Below are 22,672 nucleotides of genomic sequence, written 5' to 3'. Positions count from 1 at the left end.
TAAAGGAATACACCTAAAGCAGAAACACTTTATTTCAAGACTTTGTCTGGGTAACTCAGTGAAACACTTCTAGTAGAAGATGTTCACTGGGAATATAAAATAAAATTTATTTGCACCGCTATGTGATTTTACAATATTCTTCTTAAAGTGCCGATGAATGATAATTCTCCCTTTCACTTTGCTTCTTCATTAAAAACTAGAATTTTAAACAATTAGAAAGTAATTTTGTTTGATGAATAAACTGAATAAACACAACATGCATAACATGGCTGAAATTTGCTGCAGCGCTTTTAAAGACTCTGCGTACGTAGTGCCGTTTTCTACACTAAAGCATTTATTTCATGCAGGTTAGCACTGGATATGTATTTAAATGGGTGGATGAATTAAATTATATCTGCAAATGTTAAAGCTTCAACAAATTATTTGATTATTCATAATACATTTAATGCATAATTTTACCCATGTATTGTGCCAGATATCCATTTGTACTTTAGAAAATGTTTTGGAAGTATTGTAATCTTATTAACATGTATTTAGAATTAATTTGTTTTTTGATCTCCAGCCAGTCTCAGACTGTACTTACAATTAGCTCAGCTGGTGCTTTTAATAACATTTCAAAGCCCAAGGCAAAATTTTTGTTTCTGCATCCAGTTATTCATATTAACACATTATTGTAAGCATAGTATAGTCTGAAATTGAATATTTGTGACCTTTAAGCATTATTGGTCCTTTTTGATTTCTTGACTAAACTGCCAAAGTGCATTTATATATATATACTAGCAAAATACCCGCGCTTTGCAGCGGTGAAGTACTGCATTAAAATTTTTATTAAGAAGAAAATTTAACCTTTTTAAACTGAGGGAAAATATGCCAATAATTATTTGTTAAGGATCTCTTTGTATACCATGTTGTCAGTTCAGCCCTCCTGTTGTAACATGACCAAGCTGTGCGCTGAGCTTACTCTTGAGCATGTAACTTACAGTTGGCCATGTGAACAGTAATCTTGTCTCAAATCTCACAGCTTGGATTGCTGCTGTCATAATCGGTTTGAGTTTCATGGTTTGTTTCAATTACGACAGCATTTGCAGGATTTGTTGTGTTGAAGTAACATTCAGCATCTGTCAAGCGTTGTAAGCACACAACCTGCTTCATTGATAAAATCACATCTAGCTTTTGAGAGTTTAAACATTCATAAACATCAAAGTGTCCACTACTGAAATCGTCACCTGTGAATCTAAGATGTTTAAGAGGCATTGGCGGTTGTCGAAAGGTGTAAAATATTTGGCCATTTCGGTACACTTGAAAGCGACAACCGAACAATTCAGCGGCAGCCATCAACTCACATGCAGAACCATAGGTGAAGGGCTTAAGCATTTCATTCTTATAGTGCTCCTGTGTAGTATAATTATCTCCTGTACCGTCATCAGTCCACACCTTGAACCTGTCTCACTCATTCAATACATAAGACACAATGTTCCTCCAGATATCAAGAGTGACCCTGATATGGCCGTGCAATATGTAACACAGAGAATGGAAAAGATAGGTGCCATCTCCGGGCATGGAAACCACTCGGTAAGTGACAGTTCTTTGATCGATGGTGATCACCTCGATAGACATGGTAATGGGGGTTGGAATGATAAAGGAAATGGGTAACTGAGCAATGTAAAGTAAGTCTAAAATACCTATACAATAACTATAATTGTAATAAACAAACAATAAAACAGTGGAGAAGCCGTGGATTAAACAAAAAGTCTGTAGTTATCAGTAGGGAGACGTGAATCCCGTGGCGAAGCAAGGAAGGTAATGTAGAGTCGGAGCAACAGACGGTCTTATATAGGCAGGCAGCCAACAACGTGGGAGGCGTTGGGATGGGGACCCAATGCCACCTCACACGGTGACCGAGCTGCAGACTATGGACGTATATATGTACATAAGTAGGATTCAGTTAGCATTGGGAACCCGTGTACCAAATTTCTTGAAGATGGGTCCATGAGTAAAAAAGACTGTTGAAAAGTTCAATATGGAGGCCGACAGTGGCATCATACCACCAAAATAAGTATGTACATTGGTTTCGGTTAGCGCAGGGAAGCCGCCTACCAAATTTCGTGAAGATGGGGCCATGAATAAGAAAGTTCAATATGGCAGACGTTGTTGACCGTTATAAACATTACGCGTAGAATTTCGAAATTAAACCTGCTTAACTTTTGTAAGTAAGCTGTAAGGAATGGGCCTGCCAAATTTCAGCCTTCTACCTACACGGGAAGTTGGAGAATTAGTGACGTTTGGAATGTTCAATATGGCGGCCGACAGTGGCGTCATACCATCAAAATAAGTAAGTACATCGGTTTCGGTTAGCGCAGGGAAGCCACCTACCAAATTTCATGAAGATGGGGCCATAAATAAGAAAGTTCAACATGGCAGACGCTTGTCATCGCTATCGACCGCTACGTGTAGAATTTCGAAATGAAACCTGCTTAACTTTTGTAAGTAAGCTGTAAGGAATAAGCCTGCCAAATTTCAGCTTTCTAACTACATGGGAAGTTGGAGAATTAGTGATGAGTCAGTGAGTGAGTGAGTCAGTGAGTCAGTCAGTGAGGGCTTTGCCTTTTATTAGTATAGATTATGAGCGCCAACAGTTTTGTTCAGGTCCTTTTAGGAGCAACATTTGATCAGAGGAGCAACACTGGAACCAGGAGCACATGTCCATAGCACATCAAGTGTTGTCAGAATAACTGAGAAAAAGCACAATGATTATCAATCAGGCAAAAGTCAAATTGTTCAATAAAATTGATGAACTGAACTTTGCAAATTGGTTTTCAAAATAAGCACAAGCAAGCAGAAAAAAGGTCATTATTACAGTGATGCCATTAAATTGTATGCTTCTGCCCCAAAGTGTTTTTACACTAATTTACTTAAAAATATCACAAGCCAAAAATATAGTATTTAAAAATTTTGTGGTTAAGTTTAGCAAAAATACACTTTATAATTCTAGTTTCTGTAATATGATTGTATGATTGTGCAATATTTCTGTGCTTTGTTTGAGTTTTTGCATCTTTACACATCATTATTTATTCACGGTTTAAGACTATTGTTTTTCAAAGCATATTAATATTAGAATGCTCTTTGCATCTGATACAGCTTTTAAATTAGTGACATTAGTTTGTTTTTTTTTTTGTTTTTTTTTTTAACTATTTCTAGTCTCTTCCTTTTTCTTTCTCTTCTAACTGTCTGTTGTCGAACTTGATCTGCCATGTAGTGGATGTGTTGCCAAAAGTAAGGGAGCAATTTTCTGACATCTTTATTTTTTCAGATTTTGCCATGGTTTCCCTAGTATAATCAATTGAAGTGTAGACTTTTAAAAAAGCACACTACATATTATAAGGGTATAAACACACACACACACACATATACAGTATATACTTTATATATATATATATATATATATATATAGTTCAAAGACAGGTAGTTTAATAATTTTAAAAAATTGCCATTTCTTGCCCTATGTGTACTTTCAGTGCCTTTCTTCAGTATTCACGTGTGTCTGAACCTCTCTGTCTCTTCAGTGTGTTCCCATAAAGCCTGCTTCTCAAACTCTGTCTTTATTTTCAAGGCGCCTTTCCTACTTCTGCTCTGGATTTTAAACTTTCCGTATTTGACGGTGACTCTCTCAGTTTGCACCTTTACTCTTCCTTGAGTGTCTCACATCTACACTTGCTATTTTAACGCATCACCAAAGTCAAATTGACCAATCACACTAAAGTCAAACTGACTAATCAGGTTGCTCTGAGGGATTGGACACACAAACCTTAGTGTTTTATTATATAGTAATAAAAGTAGATGACTATATGTAGATAGTAATATGTATATGATGTTTCAACATTATGTTTATATAGGTTGATTAGATGGATAGATAGATACTTTATTAATCCCAAGTCATTTGATTACATTCAGTTTCAGAATGATAATGCATGGCCTTCAGTTGAAATGCAGTACACTCTGAGTAGCCACTAAGAGAAATGCAATACATTTTCTCTGTGTTTAATTATAACACACAATCTGTGGACATTAATTAAAATGCAGTATGCTTTTATATTGCATTTTGAACTGACACATAAATTGTGTGCCATAGTGAAAAGCAATTGATCATTTGGTTGGTGTTTTTAATCGTGTAACTATAAAACTGGGCCAAATTTAAATGCACCACATGCATATGCATTGCATTACAATGTAATAGCAATGTTGGATTGCATTTAATTTTGGCACACATAATCTTCCATAATCTGTATGGTAACCAATCAGTGACTAAGTTTTACTATAGATCTGATAGTAGGCTTTCCAGTCTACACAAGTTTCCCATACTGCCTACACAGGTAAAGTGGCTAAGCAATATTTACATTTACATTTATTTGCTTAGCAGTCACTTGTATTCAAAGTAAATTACAATATGAACTAGAAAAGTGAATTGGTTATGTTAGTGACAGGATGTGAGTGTGCTGCACTATTGTGCATTTATGAAAGCTGGTAATATTTGGATTTTGTGTAGGTGTATTAATTACCATAATATTACTGACTTATATATTGAGTAACTTTTTAAAGGCAGATTATTATGGCGTTCCATAATAAGAGTGTTGAGTGCCTATGATTCTTTAAAAATGAATTACAATTTCCTCTCAATTTAATCTATATATTTAGCATTTTTCATAGTAAATGCTAATTCAAAGCAGTACACCTAGAAATATGTACTTACAATTAAAGCAGATTTTTGAAGTCATCATGTTTACAGCCTTTTGACACATCTGTGTGGCCAGGGCTGTCTTAACGTATGGGTACTGGCCAGGGGCCCCAGGAGCATAGGGGCCCACAATGTTTCTGATGCCTATGTATGTTTCATATGCCTCTTGACCTTTCATCAACTTTTGATACTGCTAACAACCCCTTGCCTATCTCTTGATAAACTTGGAATCTGTAGTTCTACTTTGAACTGGTTCGTCCCACCATTTTGAATGATTTTTTGTGTCTCCTAATCTATCTCCTTATATTCTCCTCAGGAACGCTCAGCAGGTGTGTCTCAAGGATCAGTATTAGATCATCTTCTCTTTTTTCTCTACATTAGCTCCTTAGGCAATATTATTTTTATATTATCTTCCCTATGCTGATGTTGCATAAATCTTCTCTTGTATTTCCCTCATACAACCCACAGGTTTCAGTTCAGATTGTCTCTCTGCCATTTCATCATGGATGAATGTTCATCACCTTAAATTCAATGTCTCAAAGTCAGATATCCTGTACATGCCTTCTGATTCTCCTTTCTTAGCGTTTTGTGTAAGCATTACCCGTAAAAGGTGTCCCCCTTTCACCATCAGTCACAGTCTAGAATCTTGGCATAACTCTGGACTCCTCATCTTCACTTATCGAAACTATACTTCTTTGTAATGTTCAGAAGAGTCGCCCCTTTCTCACTTATTATGCCACACAAGTTCTTGTTCAGGCCCTGGTTCTCTCTTGGCTGGACTATTGCAACTCTCTTTTGGTGGGGCTTCTTTTAACTGCTATAAGACCTCTCCTACTCCTCCAGAATGCACCTACCTGACCTGTGTTCTACAACTCCTGTAACTTCTCTGCTTTGGTCTCTTCGCTGGCTCCTGTTGCTGTCCAGTTCAAAATGTTTATCTTGACCTATGGTTCTCTGAATGGTTCTGCTCCAAGGTATCTCCAGTCTTTGGTCTCTCCATTTGTCTCTTCAACAAGTCACCATTCTACCTCTAGTTTTCTGCTTACTGTCCTTCCTCTTGACAGGCATACCAAGACTGAACAATGCTTCTCCGTTCTTGCTCCAGAACTCTGGAATGATCTTCCTTTGCCTATGCAAATTACATCCAATTTACTCATGTTTAATGAAAAGGTGATATTTTCTAATGGTGCTTACATATTCTGGAAGTGAAAAAGAGAATAGGACACTGATTTATGACTTAGTTTAGTTGCAGGTTTAATTATGTAGTAGTAGTAATAGTAGTACTCCCTGTTGCTCAGTTTTCTATCTTATTTATTGCTTTTGATGCATTTACCTTCCAATTATTCTTGTATGCATTATAACTTGCTTTGTAAGTCACCTTGAATAAAGTTGTCTGCAAAGTAAATTAATAATAATAACAACAACAACTTGATTGGTATATTATAAGGTTCACCCATTTAATGATACCCCAAGTAATGTTAATTCTCCTAGGATCTGTAAAATGTGACCAGCTATGTGCCTAAGATCTTCAGAAGCAGGAGAAGTTTAAATGAAAATTGCTTGTAATTTATGACCTGGGGAAAGAATTAAAGAAATGTGTCTAAATTTGTAACCTTGAGAAGGAGATGGACATTAACTGTTTTTTATTCATATAATGTCATTTAAAAACTGTTCTTCAGAGGCAATCAGGAGTTTAGAGGACATATTTTGGGGTATTTACCATCTCTTTCCAATTATTATCTAATGTATGAGAATTAATACACATGGTAAGAAGGAGCAATGTTACAAATTCCATGGAAATTTAGGAAATACACCATTCGGATACAAGAAAAAGGATATAAACACAGAATCTTTGGTAGTTATTTGCTACATTTTGGCTATTGAGACTTGAAATTCTAAGAAGCCTATAAATGTGACATGTTGCTTTGATGTACCCTAATATGAGATAATGATTGATGCCATTGTAGGCAAGACCCTCAAGAACCAAAATTGCTACCATTAAAGTGATTTTTGTAATGTTTTTACCGTCATCTAGAAGTTAAAAGTGAAATAACACACTGTACTCTCCTAGATCTATTTTGTTAAAAATTGATACTTTGTGCCTGAAAATGTAAAAAACTTCTGTGCTCAATTTTTCTTGATATATTTGATTTACACCAAATAATCTACAAGTTAATTGTAATAATTTGTAAAGCAATTTTAATAAAATGAGCAATGTTTTAACTTTTTCTAATTAAAAATTAACTAATATTTTATTAAGACTGTAACAAAATTCTGCTAATACAGTACGTGACTACTTTAATGTTTTTCTTTTTAGTCAAAGAAAAAAGGCACACAATTTCATACTTTAAATCATTCTGAGTTTAGGAAACTGGACCTTAGACGGTGCTAGTATAACCCTTAGGGGGTGCTACACCAGCCAAAACATAAACTCATCTCTATAATAATGAATTAATTTAATAATAATAATAAATTTTATTTGTAATGCACTTTATATTTTAGCAATCTCAAAGTGCTACAGAGTCAAAAATAAGAGTCTATAAAAAATACTTTAACAAAAAGTCTTTCTAAAGAGATGAGTTTTTAGGTTTCGTTTAAAGACATCAGTCGGCTGTGGGGTTCTCAGGTAATCAGGGAGGGCATTCTAAAGTTTCAGCACCACAGATGAAAAAGCCTTGTCACCCATGCTGCTGAGCTTAGTTCTGGGGACTTGGAGGGTGTTTATGTGTACAGAGCGGAGGGTATGTGAGGAAGTATAAGGAGTGAGAAGTTCCTGTAGGTAAAGAGGGGCATGTCCATAAATGCTCTGATGGGTGAGAAAGGAGACCTTGTACTCTATTCTGAGCTGGACAGGGAGCCAATGAAGAGTTTTCAGGATGGGGGTGATGTGATTGTACTTTCGCACCCTCATCAGGATCCTGGCAGCGCTGTTCTGAATATACTGAAGTCTCTGGATACTCTTACCGGGAATCCCGATGAGGAGCGCATTACAGTAATCCAGCCTGGAAAAGACAAAGGCATGGACGAGCTTCTCTGCATCTACCAGGGTGAGTGTTGGGTGTAGTATGGCGATGTTCTTGAGGTGGTAAAAAGATGACTTACAGAGGTGTTTGATGTGGGTTTCAAAGGTGAGTTGTGAGTCCATTATAACACCCAAATTGGTAAAAGATGTGGAAAGAGGGATATTTTGACCAGAGAAAGTGATACTGGTGATAGTAGAAGAACGGAGATGGTGCAGTGTACCAACTAAGATGGCTTCTGTTTTACGAACTGTTCAGCTAAAGGAAGTTGAGCCTCATCCAAGCCTCTATCTCCTCCAGACAGGTAGTCAGTGTAGATATTGGCGGAGGAGCAATAGAGGAGGTTGGGGTAGTCCTGAGGTAAAGCTGAGTGTCCTAGGCATAGCAATGAAAAGATAAACCATGTCTGCTAATGACTATTCCAAGGGGGAGCATGTAGATGGTGAAAAGGATGGGGCCTAGCACAGAGCCCTGTGGGACACCACAGGTAACGTTGTGGGTGTGAGATTTTGCTCTGCCCAAGGCGACATGCTCAGTTCTGCCAGTCAGATATGTTGTAAACCAGTTGTAAACATTTCCTTAGAGTCCAATAGTGTATTGCAGGCGGTGAAAGAGGATGTTATGGTCTATTGTGTCAAAAGCAGCTGTCAGATGAAGGAGAATGAGTAAAGAAGGGGAACCAGTATCTGCTGTCATCAGAAGGTCATTGGTAACCCTGACCAAGGCTGTTTCGATGCTATGGCCAGGGCGGAAACCAGATTGAAACTTTTCAAGCAAGTTATTCAGTTTGAGATGATCATGAAGTTATGCTGCAACTGTTTTTTTCAAGACTTTGGAGAGAAATGGAAGATTGGAGATGGGCCTATAGTTAGAGAGAACTTCAGGATCCAAGGTGGGTTTTTCAGTAGAGGTCTGACAACAGCAGTTTTTAGTGCAGACGGAATTTGGCCAACCAGGAAGGAATGATTTATAATCCTGGCGATAAGTGAAGAGACAGCAGAGATGTTGGCCCTCAGCAAGGCTGAGGGAAAAGGGTCCAGGGAATTGGTAGATGGTTTCATTTTCCTGATGACGTCCTCCACCTCTTCCTGTGTGACATCAGAAGAGGAGCAAAGGGGCTGGATAGTCTCAGACAGTGGGTCGACAGTTGGGGAAGGCAGGATATTCATAGTGGAGAGGTGCAAACGGATGCTATCAACTTTTTGTTTGAAATAATCGATATGAATGTTGCACCTCTCATCGGTAGCCTCGGAGTGAGCAGGTGAAGGATGTTTGAGAAGGTGATTTGTAATTGAAAAAAGTTTTTTGGGATTTTTGGAGTTGTTTCTGACAATGGTGGAATAGAACCTGGACCGTGCAACCTTCAGAGCTTCTACATACGTCCTCTTGTGTTCCCTGTTAGCCTGTTTATGGACAATCAGCCCAGAGGCCTTGAGCCGCCGCTCAAGGGCACGCCCAGCCGCCTTCATTTTTCATAGCTCGCAGGTGTACCAAGGTGCTGAGCACGAGAATGAGACGAACCTGGATGTTAAGGGGGCGTGACAGTCCAGGAGACTGCTCAGGGACTGATTGTAGAAATCCACAAGGTCAACAACAGAGAGGGAGCTGGTAAGGTCAGAAGAAAAAGGTTTAAGGTCCAGGGCCAAGGCATCCACATTGATGTTCTTCAGATTTCTGAAATGAATCTGTCGTTTTGGTGTGGTACGGGGGAAGAAAAAAGGCAGCTCCATTGACACTACTTTGTGGTCTGAGATACCAAGATCATATACCTGTAGATTACTGATTGGGGCAGAGTTTGAAATAACCAAGTCAAGTATGTGACCCCTGGAATGTGTGGGGACATCAACATGTTGTTGTAGGTTGAGATAATCTAACAGCTCGAGGACATCAGCAGTGAGATAACCTGAGGGATTGTCAACATGAATATTTATATCTCCTAGGATTATGATGTTGGCAGAGGTAGCACAGAGTGTTTTGAGAAGATCAGTCATATTCAGGATGAAAGCAGAGTTGGGTTTTGGAGGCAGATAAATAAGGAGAACAGTCATGGGAAAAGGGGGCTTACATTTAAGTGCAAGGAAGATGTTGCAGGTATCGAAATAGGGGACCCAGATCCTGACGGTGGATGAGAGCTAAGCCACCACCACACCCAGTGCTGCAAGCTGATCCAAGTAACTGTAGCCAGGTGGACTGGCTTCATTTAAGGCAGAGTAAACCTCTGACTGGTGCCAGGTTTCTGTCAGACACATGAAGTCAAGTCCTTTCTCCCTGATGTGTCTCTATTTCTTATTGTTCCACTGGGTCATATGCCTTGATGATACATATTCCCTTGAATGCAGGATGACCTCCGTGCAACCCAGAAGCATGTCTTGATTATCCCATAATCCATCTGCAAAGTTAGAAAAACTTGCTTTAAGGCATTCTGTTTTTTTCCCTTTGAGCTTTTTCTGCTTGTAGCTTGTACATCCCAAGAAGGTAGAATGAATTGTGAGTTACTCTATTATGATTTTAGACTCCACCCACTTGAGCTTCCCACAATCACCACGGCATACCTGGAGCAATCCTGCTTAGAGAAGGCAGAGTGTGAATATTTCTGATATACAGTAGTAGTCACGTGAGAAGAATACCCCAGATAGGTAACTCATTGTGATATTCCTGACTGTTTCTATTGACTACATTTTGGTCAGAACTTTCACTCACTTGCATGCATTGTTATGAGAGTTTCAGGCAAAACCATACTGTATATTTATTGGTGAATTAACCATCTCAAGTATTGTATTGGGGGTGGCACGGTAGCGCGGTGGGTCCTCCCTGTGTGGAGTTTGCATGCTCTCCCTGTGTCTGCGTGGGTTTCCTTCAGGTACTCCGGTTTCCTCCCACAGTCCAAAGACATGCAGGTTAGATGCATTGGCGATTCTAAATTGTCCCTAGTGTATGCTTGGTGTGTGTGTGTGCACCCTGCAGTGGGCTGGTGCCCTTCCTGGGGTTTGTTTCCTGCCTTGCGCCCTGTGTTGGCTGGGATTGGCTCCAGCAGACCACTGTAGTTAGGATATAGCAGGTTGGATAATGAATGGATGGATGGAAGTATTGTATTTCTGTGAGATTTAATGAGGACTACTTATCTCTTCAGGATCCTCACTTGAGCGTGATTTGGTGTCAAGAGACATTGTTTGATGTACAGCAAAGGTAATAGAAGAAGAATTGTAAAATACAATGAATTTTGTAGATCAACATGTTTCTATCTATGCTATAGTTATTAGATTAGTACAAATAGCAATGTTTAATGTTGAGTTTGCCCAGTGCTTGATGAAACCATCTTACCTGATAAATCAAGTTGAAGCAGAATGACACAAGAAATGAGAGATCATACATCCCAAGGGATAGCATTAGTTCATCCTCCTTATGAGTATCTGATCCTCCCGGTTTCCTGCATCACCACCTTCAACAAAGTGGGTGGTTTTCTTATTCATTCCACCATGAGGTGAAGAAAGCTTGAAAGGCCACAGGAAGTTATTTGCAGCCTTGAAGTTCTTTCCAACTGTGTAAATTTCACGAACAAGATCTTCAATGCACTCAATTCCACATAAACCCAATGATTTTTCAATCAGGGCATTGTCTGTAAGAGCAATTCTTTGTTTCCTGATCTTTCCATATCCACGCTTGTAGATAAGCTCACGAACAGACTTCAAGTTGGGATAGCCCCATGCAATATAGGGCTCAGCGATCCTCAGCATGTTAATTGAAGCTTTATTCAGCTTTGCACTCCTGATCCTATCAGCATGGTCAAAATGAGACATTTTACCAGGAATGTAATGATTCTTGCAGCCCATTGGACATATTGTTGTGGAAAAACTTTTCTGTCTTCAAAGAAGGCATTTACAGAGTCCAGATGAGAATTCAGAACAATTCTTTATATGCACAGTTATGCACAAATGACTCAGTTCACGAAGTGAGCACATCAATTAAAAAATGTATCTGCTTTTATATTTTTTCTAATTATATCACCTTATCTAATATATCATGTCATTTGACTCAATCAGCTAAAGACTCCAGTAATTTCTGATTCATGTCAATTCTACCATTATTCTGAATTCCACTTTAGTAAGAAGTGTGTTTAATAGATCTTAGCACCGCTTCATAGGAGAGGTGTTTGGGCGTTCTCATCAGTCTATCAGTTTATCCCCGCTCTCCGGAGGGGTGCTTGCTACTCATTTACCTCATTTTAACCTTGGAAAATTACATTGGTAGCTTCTCTAAGATGAGACAGAGACCTCTTGTGCTTTCAGCCTTAAGTTCCTTTTCCTTATGGTTAATAATTCATTCTGTTATAGCTTCATACAAGTGTATATTATATTATATTATATTATATAGATTTGTAACAAATTATTATGTATTAACTAAAAATTCCATAATAGGCAGCACAATAAATGGAGCCTATGTTTAAATAGTGATCAAGCATACACTGTAACATAAACTCAAAACTCGGAGACTCAGTTTTAAATATGAGCATTACGATAAAACAGTACAAAAAGTAAAAACAAAACCTTTACCTTCCATAGCAGTCATGGTGATAATGTGCAATTCTTATAAATATGTGCACCTACTATATATGACCTTGTATTATTGATCATAGATTTTCTCAAGTTCTTTTTCTTGAAGTACAGATGTGCTTGAAAGTTTGTGAACCCTTTAGAATTTTGTATGTTTCTGCATAAATATGATTTTCACTCAAGTCCTAAAAGTAGATAAAGAGGAACCAGTTAAACAAATGAGACAAAATATTATACTTGGTCATTTATTTATTGAGGAAAATGATTGAATATTACATATTTATGAGTGGCAAAAGTATGTGAACCTCTAGGATTAGCAGTTAGTTTGAAGGTGAAATTAGAGTCAGGTGTTTTCAATCAATGGGATGACAATCAGGTGTGAGTGGGTACCCTGTGTTATTTAAAGAATAGGGATCTATCAAAGTCTGCTCTTCGCAACAAATGTTTGTGGAAGTGTATCATGGCCCAAACAAAAGAGATTTCTGAGGACCTCAGAAAAAAAAGTTGTTGATGCTCATCAGGTTGGAAAAGGTTACAAAACCATCTCTAAAGAGTTTGGGCTCCACCAATCCACAGTCAGACAGATTGTGTACAAATAGAGGAAATTCAAGACCATTGTTACCCTCCCCAGGAGTGGTCGACCAACAAAGATCACTCCAAGAGCAAGGCGTGTAATAGTCGTCAAGGTCACAAAGGACCCCAGGGTAACTTATAAAGTATCTGAAGGCCTCTCTTACATTGGCTAATGTTCATGTTCATGAGTCCACCATCAGGAGAACACTGAACAACAATGGCGTGCATGGCAGAGTTGCAAGGAGAAAGACACTGCTCTCCAAAAAAAAACATTGCTGCTCGTCTGCAGTTTGCTAGATCACGTGGCCAAACCAAAAAGCTATTGGAAGAATGTTTTGTGGATGGATGAGACCAAAATAAAACTTTTTGGTTTAAAATAAAGCATTATGTTTGGAGAAAGGAAAACCTTGCATTCCAGCATAAGAACCTTATCCCATCTGTGAAACATGGTGGTGGTAGTATCATGGTTTGGGCCTGTTTTGCTGCATCTGGGCCAGGACAGCTTACCTTCATTAATTGGAACAATGAATTCTGAATTATATCAGAGAATTCTGAAGGGTATACATTTTTGGTAGCAGAACTGATATTTGGTAATCCTGAAACACAGCTTCAGGGAAATAAACCCCTTTATCGTCAAGCAAAGAAGGGTGCATGAGAACCTTATCCAGGTCTTGAAAATGATCAAAGATGTCAATAAAGCTGATCCAGCAGAATTCTTTGGAAGCAATTCATCACACAAAGCTTCTTAAAGAAATCGACAAGCTATCAAATCATGTAGTTAAAGTGAAAACCTTGACAGCTCCTGAAAATGAAATGGATGATCTATTGGGACATCTTAGCTAACCAAATGAACTTGATCGACTGATTGTTTTCCTATCATTTGTCAAAGTTCCTAACATAATTAGTGAAGTTGCAGCTCACCCTCCAACAAACCATGCTGGAAAAATAATTTTCTAGAAAGCTTCTATTTTCCACTTATCTCATTTATTAGGTGTTATGATCTGGTTTTTATTTTTAATTTTTGACATTTTCTTTTTGATCTATAAAAATAATTAAAACTTTTTTTGGGGAGTTTAAGATGAGAAGGAATCATGAATTAGACACAGTTTTAATAGTGATAATATGAAACATGTTCTCACATTGCACCATCTTGATTTTGGTATCGGTGTTGTCATTTTATGTTTTGTGTGTGAAAGGGAGGATGACTGGGATGGTGTGACATTATTATCATTGCAGTATAGAAGTCAGCATCCTGTTTGCCCAAGTCTGTGGATATTATCTAAATTCCATGTGCTATTGTTTGAGTATCAAAAATAAACATCTTGGATTTTGAAGTCTTTTCTGCCCCTCGACTTAAATTTACATCTGTTTTTTCTGACAGTCCGGTTATATTTCTATACTTATGGTTTTTGTCTCATGCCCCAGGCTATTTTTCCTAAGTCTTGCCTTGCTAGTGTTGACCTTGGTTAGTTATTATTTACAATTCATTTTCTGATTCCATTGCTATTCAAAATACCTGCTGCCCTGTGCAGTCAGTACATTAGGATGGTCAGCCTTGCTGTTGGCCCATGCTATTGTTATCAGAAATTCTGGGTCCCTGAATTTCTTTCTATTTTGTTAGGGTGAATAGGCATATTGTGAGGCATCTAACTACAGATCTTTCAGTCTCTTCATTTATTTTTATTTTTTTTTTAACACAAACCTTTCTTTTTTTTAAACATGCTTCTCTGAGCTACTATATATATTTTGTTAGTGTAATAGATTGAAGATACAATTTTTATTACTGCTTAAGAGGCTTTTTCATATCATACAGTACAACAGCCCATGGTAGCAAGGGGGAGCATTGGGGGAAAGCCATGCCTGTCCCAATGGCCAATCTGGGGCTGTCTGTCAGCTTACTGTTCATTGATAATTTCATTGCAGCAGATTCATTAAACACAGAATAAGTACAGCAGCATCAGTTTGCATTTTGATATCATTTATTTCATTATAATTTATTGGATATCACTTTACATCCATATTATACATCTGATATCTTCTCATTCACCTTTAAAATGGGTGATTGAAGCAAACTGTTTGCTCAGGTTTATTACACTGCAGTTAAGGCAGAGAGGTAAAAATTCAAGTATCAAGTGAAACTGATTCAGTGAGCCTTAGGGTGGCCACATTGAATAGGGAGAATGTCTAGGTGACTAGGCCAAACACAAAGTGTGACTTGAATTCATCTATAACCAAGAAGACTTAAGGCAGTGATTCCCAACATTTTCTATGCCCCACACCTCCTACAGAAAAAGTTTGGTTTATGTTTGCATCCCCTACAAAATGTAATATCACATTTGAAAATGAATAAGCTAAATTTCTCATTTTTTTTTACTGCAGGTGAACACATTGAAGTAAAAAAACTTTTAAATCCGTACATAAATTTAAAATATAGAATCAGTAATTTACCTTTATAAATCTCAATAATCTTGTATATGTGTCACCCATAAAACTTAGAAACTTAGTTGACGATCTGGGGTATCCCATGAAACATCAAGTGCCGCATGAAAATGACACACAACAAATGAAGGGTTTGGGGGATTGGAGACCCCCGTGACACAATGGGTGCCGGTGCATCACTAAGCAGTGAGACACAGTCAACGATCTTTGCACCTGGGTTACACTTGCACTGCAGATCGAAAACAGATGCACCACATCTGCATTGCAGGAGTGGGCTGAGTATAAGCAGCAGGTGTTACATCCAGTTCAGTCCCCCTAGTCCCAACACCCAGCAAAATTGTCAATCAAATCTCAAAATCAGTGACATTTCACAATCAGGGCTTACACATAAGTCAGTTCTAGACCTCAGTCTCCCCTACAAATCATTGCAAGGTCAAAACTGCATTCTCTTAAAAATCATAAAAGCAAATAACTTTTTTTTAACACTTTGCCCACGGCATGGAGCCTGCAAGAGCACTCATTTCTGTGTCTCACTCATAGGTGACAATTGCGTGTGCAATGATTGATTTTTTTCAAATTGTAGAAAATGAGCACTAAGTAATAAATGACCTACAAATGACATCACACTGCCAGACACTGACTGCACTATGATAAAGTCGGACAACGTATCCCACTCTATTTTTGTTTTACAAATCGCGACTTAGCCTTTCTCTGTAATACACCTCCTGAAATGCTGTCTCAGGGTGTGGGCACCCCAGGTTGGGAAACCTCGACATAGGGCTTTGACTTTATTTGAAAGCTAAAGCACAATATCCTCATGTAAATAGGTCTAGCATTTTGTGTCAATAGGAGGAGGTGCCCATTGCTGTCCTGATAATGTCACATCCAGATGAAAAAAGATTTTAACTTGGACTTTTTCTTTGCTTCTCAGAGCTGATATGATCAGAATTTAAAGAGGTACGGTATGTGGTCCAAGTATAGTAATAAATGGGCTATTTCAAGCAGACAGTGCCTTGTTCAAAATCAATGTCTAGGTGAAATAGTGTCACTATTATACTTGCCCTTGCTTTTAATTTAGGAAGTGTGATTATAATTTTCCAAGTATAATCATTCCCATTTTCTACAACTTATCAAAATCTACAATAAATTAATCTCATTTACTTTCAAGATATTGTGCATAGTGTATCAAGAGATGGCAATAAGTGCAGAGTATCCTGGAATCTTTCCTGTAGCCAGTCTTCGATCCTTTCCGTTTGTTGATTCTTTGAAAATTTGTAAAACAAAATGCATTCATACTTGGCTATCATAGTGGAGTCTGCTTCATTCAGTATAAATTTTATATATTCATTAATTCAGAAAACCTGCATTTGATTCTCTCTGCTTCTTCTTGTGTTGTATAGATTCAGTTAATGTTACTCTGTTATCTACTGTACAGTAATCATGTGCTTCAACCTAAGTGCATTGTCAAAAATCAATAAAAAAGCAAAAACAAAGTTCTTTCATAACAGATTGTTTAAATCAAGTACAACACTTCATTTGGAGCAGTCATCTTTTCTCCAGTCAGTCTTTTCAGATAATGTCAAACTTCAAAGTTGAGTTGTTACATCCATTGAAGTTTCAAGCCATTTCATCAGTGATCCTCAACAAATATATGCTATAGTTGAATGCTAATTCCAAAGACTCTGGCATTCATGCCTTTTTCATAGCTGTTTCAGCTTGTACTGCTTACATTTTAATTTTGCAGCAGTTGAATTTAAAAAGAGAGTGACTTTTATGTGTTGAAAGCACATCAGTTAATCCATCACTTGTTGGTCTATTTCTTTTTGACTGTTTACCAAAAGTGATTAGCTTTGGCCCCCGAGTCAAGGATTCCAATCCCAACCCAGAGTGTTGCCTGAATCGAGTTTACATTGTCATGCAGGTTTTCTTCCACATACCAAAGGATGTGAGTGTTTCTGTTGAATGGTGTCTATATTGGTCCAGTGTGGGGTGTGCTTGACTGTGACCTGCAGTGGACTGGCACCCTGTCCACCTTGATTCCTGTTTAGCTTGAAAACTAGCAGTATAAACTTTGCCGCTCTAAAGTTTAGTGAGACTACAACGAATTTATAAACTAAGTTCACATGTTGAGATCTTTTTTTATTGATGACTAGCCAACCCGCGGCGTACCATGCGCTGCATAATCAGGCCGGTTTTTTAATGATTTTTAAGCACAGGGAGAAAATTAACATTTGAAAAATCGGTAATGTAATAAATCAGCAAGAAAAGCAACATTGTAACAATGCACGGAAAGAACCAAAACACAATCGTCCGTGACTGAAAACTGGCGGATCCCCATCGCGCCTTCTCCTGCCAGACGGAGGGATACGAGTGCACTGCGCTCAGGCGCGGAGTGTGGAACGGCAGGAGAGGAGAAGGACGTCCATTCAGCTCCCTCCGTCATGCTAGTCTGCTGATTTCTCGTTCAGTATGCACTGCCCGCTCATGTGCCCACCTCCAATTCGTCACTGGAGTTGTTGTCGTCTTTACACAGTCCAGAGGCACCTGTGACTCATGTAGACGTTTCATTGCTCTGTGCGGTTTTGGCTGCTTTTCTATATATAATCCACAAAGACACCCGACCACGGTAGTAGCGAGGTGGGAGGGGGGTGTGTACAAACCAGTGGGAGCGCATAAGTCGCACTTAGTGGGAATTCCACGGTTTGCAGCCCAAATGGGGTTCAACGGCTTACCCATGCCTATCTGCGCCGGGTAGACACACACTCAATCTCATGCATAATTATTTATTGAATGCTAAACGCTTCTGGAAAGGCACAGTTGTCTAAAACGGGTTGGTGTGAGAATACAACAGTAAGTGAATGAAAAGATGGAACTCTGGAGAGAGCAAAATACAACACAATAGTGAACCCGCGGCATAACAAACGCTGCATAATTATTTATTGATGGTTGAACACTTCTGGAAAGACACAATTGTCTAAAAAGTGAAGGTTTGAGGATACAACAGATAGTTAATGAAAAGATGGAACTCTGGAGAGAGCAACATATAATTGTCCGTGAGTGAAGAAGACGCATGTTTGTCGCGGATGCGAATTGCTGTATGTAGCGTGTAAAACAGTTTGCTATGGTGCACACGGTTATGCGTCGTAACCGAAAACTCGGTTTTTAAAGACTGCTTACTTCATTGTGTTTTAACCTCGGTTGTAAAGGATTGTTTTAAGGATCCCATGGGATACCCCTCGCAAACCGTTTTACACGCTGCATATGGCGACTCACCTCCGCAAGAAACATGCCTCTATGAACAGTCAAGGCCTCTACGACAGACGAATATAAATGACGCTGTTCTTTCTGTGTCGTCGCGTCCAAGTTGGTGGGCGTGGCTCTGCGAGTTGTCATCGTATTCAATGGTCTTGGAGTTGGTGGGCGTGGCTCCTCCCTGCGTGCGCCATAGGTGTCTCACTTGTCGGCGGCTTAGTGTATCCACGCCCCTTCCGGCATGCTTTCCATGAGTGTCTTGCCTTAGTGAATTGTATATATAGATAGATATTAGACAAATTTACGATGGTTCAGTACATATAGTAAAATATACTTTTACTACAGTACTGGTGAAACTTTTTTAATGTCAGATTAATCATATTTGAGCTGACTTTTCAGGCTTTTCAGAACTGCACATCTACTATGAGGATTACTAAAATGCTGTTAAATGATTTAGAAGAATCTGAACATCATTTATAGGACTGATTTCTGCTTAGGGTCATGTCCTGCTGGGATAGACACCAGCATCTTATTCTGTGATAAGCACAACAGAAATCAATGAATTTGGTCAACAACTTTATCCAAAGTGACCAAGAAGTTTAGGATACAGTACAATTTTTAACTTTTTTTTTTTTTACACAATTAAAACACAGATAATTAATATGGATTGCTTAGGGATGGACAGTAAGGAAGGGGTGAGAACTGAACCAATGGTCTTGTGGTTTAAAGTTCATTGTATATGCCTCTAGAATTAAACTACACCGCCTAGCCAAATATGGCAACATTTTTTTAGTTTCATGGGAAATGTTTCATCGGGTCAGTATTCTAGCTTTTTTATGGCCAGCAATTGCAAATGAACAAAGAATGGCAATATCTTTCTTTTTTCCTTTTTTTTGTTTTTGTTTTTGCTTTAACAAAATCTCAAAGCAACCCTGAAAAGAAAAAAATGGACTAAATGGTTAAATCGATTTTTCTAACAGGTTTTAACACTTTCTATCATCACTTTTTCTGATCACTTCAATGCCAGGTTCATTTTCACCAAGCTTTTTTTCTAGCACATGTACTTGACCCTGCAGACAAGTGTCCTGCTTAACCATTGGAAAATAAAGCCACATAATAACTTGCTTGACACATGGGAGTTTGTGACCCGTTCACAGTTAGGGGCATTTCTTGCTGAGGCAGGATTGTTTGTTCACACTTCAGGACACATTAAGACAAGTTCTTTTTTTTTGCCCAGTGTTTTTAGGCCAAAAAAAAGTATTCAAAAAATTAGTACTGTTTTTGGAATTCCACTGGGACCAAGGGGCATTGGTTTATGACAAGCGCGCTTCTACTGTTGTTTAATTATCAGTACATCCAGGCATCTTCTGACATGCAGGTGTTCCTGATGAATTTATTGACATTTTGCCAGCCACATTAATCCTTATCTTGTTTGAGTTTTATTTTTAGCTCTATACTGTATGTGTAGATGTTTGATTGTTTGTTCAGAAGTAATTTATGTGAGATACCTACAGTACTGTATTTCAGTTTAATGGTTTGGGCATTGTTGATAGAGCAATTTTATATGCTTCTTAAAGTTTAAAATCTATAAAAATCTTATTTGCAGTATCACTTTGAATACATTTAAAAGAGAATTTCCAGAATATTTGTATCCCATATTATTCTTTGTTCTTGTCTGTGATGTGATGCAACGAGTGCCTCTGCTGTTTATAGTACCATATATTAAACAAAGATTAATGTAATTGGTTAAAATGTTGAAAAATACTTTTCAAAATAAGCTTTGTAACTCTGACATAATACAAATATGAGGGGAAACATTAAAGGATGGCTGCAACAGGCTACATTTTATAGGTAAACCGGCTACATTTTATAGGTAAACCCATGGGCAGTTTTATCTACTGCCATGATTCCTTTACAGTAATGTATTTCCCTTACGGTCTATTTTTGTCCTTATCTCTGTTCAAGACTCTCTGCTGTACTATCTCTCATTTTCTCTTTCTATGTCTCAGTCTGCTTGCTCAAGACCCAGAACTGTGCACCACATAGTTCCCTTTATTCAGACATGTCACCTCCAAACATTCGGTTGAAGTTGTTATTCAGTTCTTCTCCTCCTGACTAGCAGATTCCAATATATTGCAGTCTGTATGTGGCTAAGATGGGTCTGAAGACATTAGTTAGGAACACAAGACTTTCTTTTATTGTTTTATTTAGTACATCTATGAGGTGACATCTTTGCTATCTATTTAGGATGACTCACTGAGTGGCACTCTTTTCCTATTTCTGAGTGCATTCTGTCACCAAGAAAGGCGCAGAGGACACACAGAGAGATGGATCCATGCATCATACTTCACTTCTTTGATCCTTTTTATGTATTGCATATGTCACTGATGACATCCTCGGTAACACTAAGGATTATTCTATCTATCTATCTATCTATCTATCTATCTATCTATCTATCTATCTGTCTGTCTGTGAGTATTTTTATATGCACACACATAACCAATTGATTAACCAAGTTAAGGACAATCCTAGTTTCTTAAAAACTTCCATTGACATGCACAAGTGCGCTTCTGGGGTCTCATTTATCAAGCGTGCGTAAAACAAGCTCTAAACTAGTGCGTATACCAACAGCCGTAAGCACAAGAAAGTTGGGAGTTATCAAACGTGAGTACGCACAGCTGTACGAAATGACTGATGATGAATCGCACTCCTTCTAAATTGTGTGCGTGTGCATAGTAATTTAAATTTGCATACAGAAACGCCCACAAATTACCGTATTTGGCAAACAACCTTCCTTATAAAATCCCAATGCCGCCAGGGCACTATAGAACCGTTATCATGGATCCCGTGAAGAGAGGAAAGAAAAAAAAAACCTTCACTGACAACGAAGTGGAAGTGCTTTTAAATGAGGTACAACGTAATAAGACAGTTTTGTTTGCTGCTTTTTCAGGCGGAATGTCAAAGAAAAAAAAGACTTGGCGTGGGGACAGGTTACTAATGCGATAAATGCCGTCTCGCTTGTATGTAGAACTACTGCAGAAATCAAGAAAAAGTGGTTTGATTTGAAAGTGTCCTCTAAAAAAAGAATTGCAGCCCACAAAAGAGACCTCGGTGCCACGGGAGGAGGCCAGAGTCTTATTTCAGTGTCACCATTGGATGACAAGATAGCGGCAATTATTGGTCAAACGTCAATGAGCGGAGTAATCCCCGATGGTGACACTGAAAGTGCAATCCCATCAACTGCAGGAGAGGCCGAGCCATCCGAAAATGGTTAGAAGGTTTTCAAATGTTTGTGTTGCGATATATTATTCATAGATAAATAACACTCACATTGCAAATGATTTGGATTGTTCATTTAACATTTATTTTATAGATTTGCCAGGTCCTGCTCCGCCTGCCACTTCAGCACGTCCGATGCGTTTCGAGGCACGAGTCCTGACTGATGCGGTTCTGAAAACACAGGAGGAATTAGTGAGCGGCATTGCAAGCATGAAAGAGGAACTGCACCAAATCAATGTGAACTTGAGGAACATTAGTGATTCACTAAATGCATCATGCAAGTTCAATAAAAGCTCCAATTGATCACAACATTTTTTTCACGCACACGTACAAATGAATGAATCAATGAATGAATCGCATTCTATTAGTGGAATTGTGCTTACGCATGATTTACACATAAAACCGTGCGTACGCACGCTTGATAAATGAGACCCTGGAGCTGTCCTTCAGTAAAACAATCTGATATCATTAAGCTGCACGAAAAAGTCTTATGTGTCATCATCAGCCACTGTGAATCCAAAAACAAGCATGGAGTCTGTGTTAATTTTCTTGTTTTATTAGTATGTTTAGTCCTTCATGTGCTGTTAAGTAAATAAAATCTATCCCCTTTTTACATCCTCGACCTAAGCCACCAATGATTTATGGTATGAACACTGGCTGCTGCTTCACCTGATCACACTGTTTCAACATATATATAGCAAATACCTGGATAAAATCTAAACTGATACTTTATTGATATGTTTCTGTTACTGGATTGCAGGAAGCACATTCTTTTCTGCTTTGCTGTGCAGTTTAACCCTGCCAAGGACCAGCGTACCGATACGTCT

General features: G+C 38.3%; 2 protein-coding genes across 3 annotated transcripts in view; one reads left to right on the top strand and one right to left on the bottom strand.

Annotated features, from left to right (window-relative positions):
* The window catches only part of rundc3b (RUN domain containing 3b), a 241,720-nt gene that overhangs the window by 73,015 nt on the left and 146,033 nt on the right, over positions 1 to 22,672 (top strand). The window lies entirely within an intron of this gene.
* LOC120516097 (60S ribosomal protein L7-like) lies at positions 11,105 to 11,549 on the bottom strand. The gene has a single exon (XM_039737557.1). The coding sequence runs from the start codon at positions 11,547 to 11,549 to the stop codon at positions 11,139 to 11,141; it is 411 nt and encodes a 136-aa protein (XP_039593491.1). The 3' UTR covers positions 11,105 to 11,138.

Source organism: Polypterus senegalus, chromosome 15 (assembly GCF_016835505.1).
Source record: "Polypterus senegalus isolate Bchr_013 chromosome 15, ASM1683550v1, whole genome shotgun sequence".
NCBI classification, from domain to species: domain Eukaryota; kingdom Metazoa; phylum Chordata; class Cladistia; order Polypteriformes; family Polypteridae; genus Polypterus; species Polypterus senegalus.
This window is presented reverse-complemented; position numbering and strand designations above follow the sequence as displayed.

What these genes read in the sequence shown, in the direction of transcription:
- LOC120516097 (XM_039737557.1), bottom strand. Translation starts at nt 11,549, where the DNA reads ATGTCTCATTTTGACCATGCTGATAGGATCAGGAGTGCAAAGCTGAAT.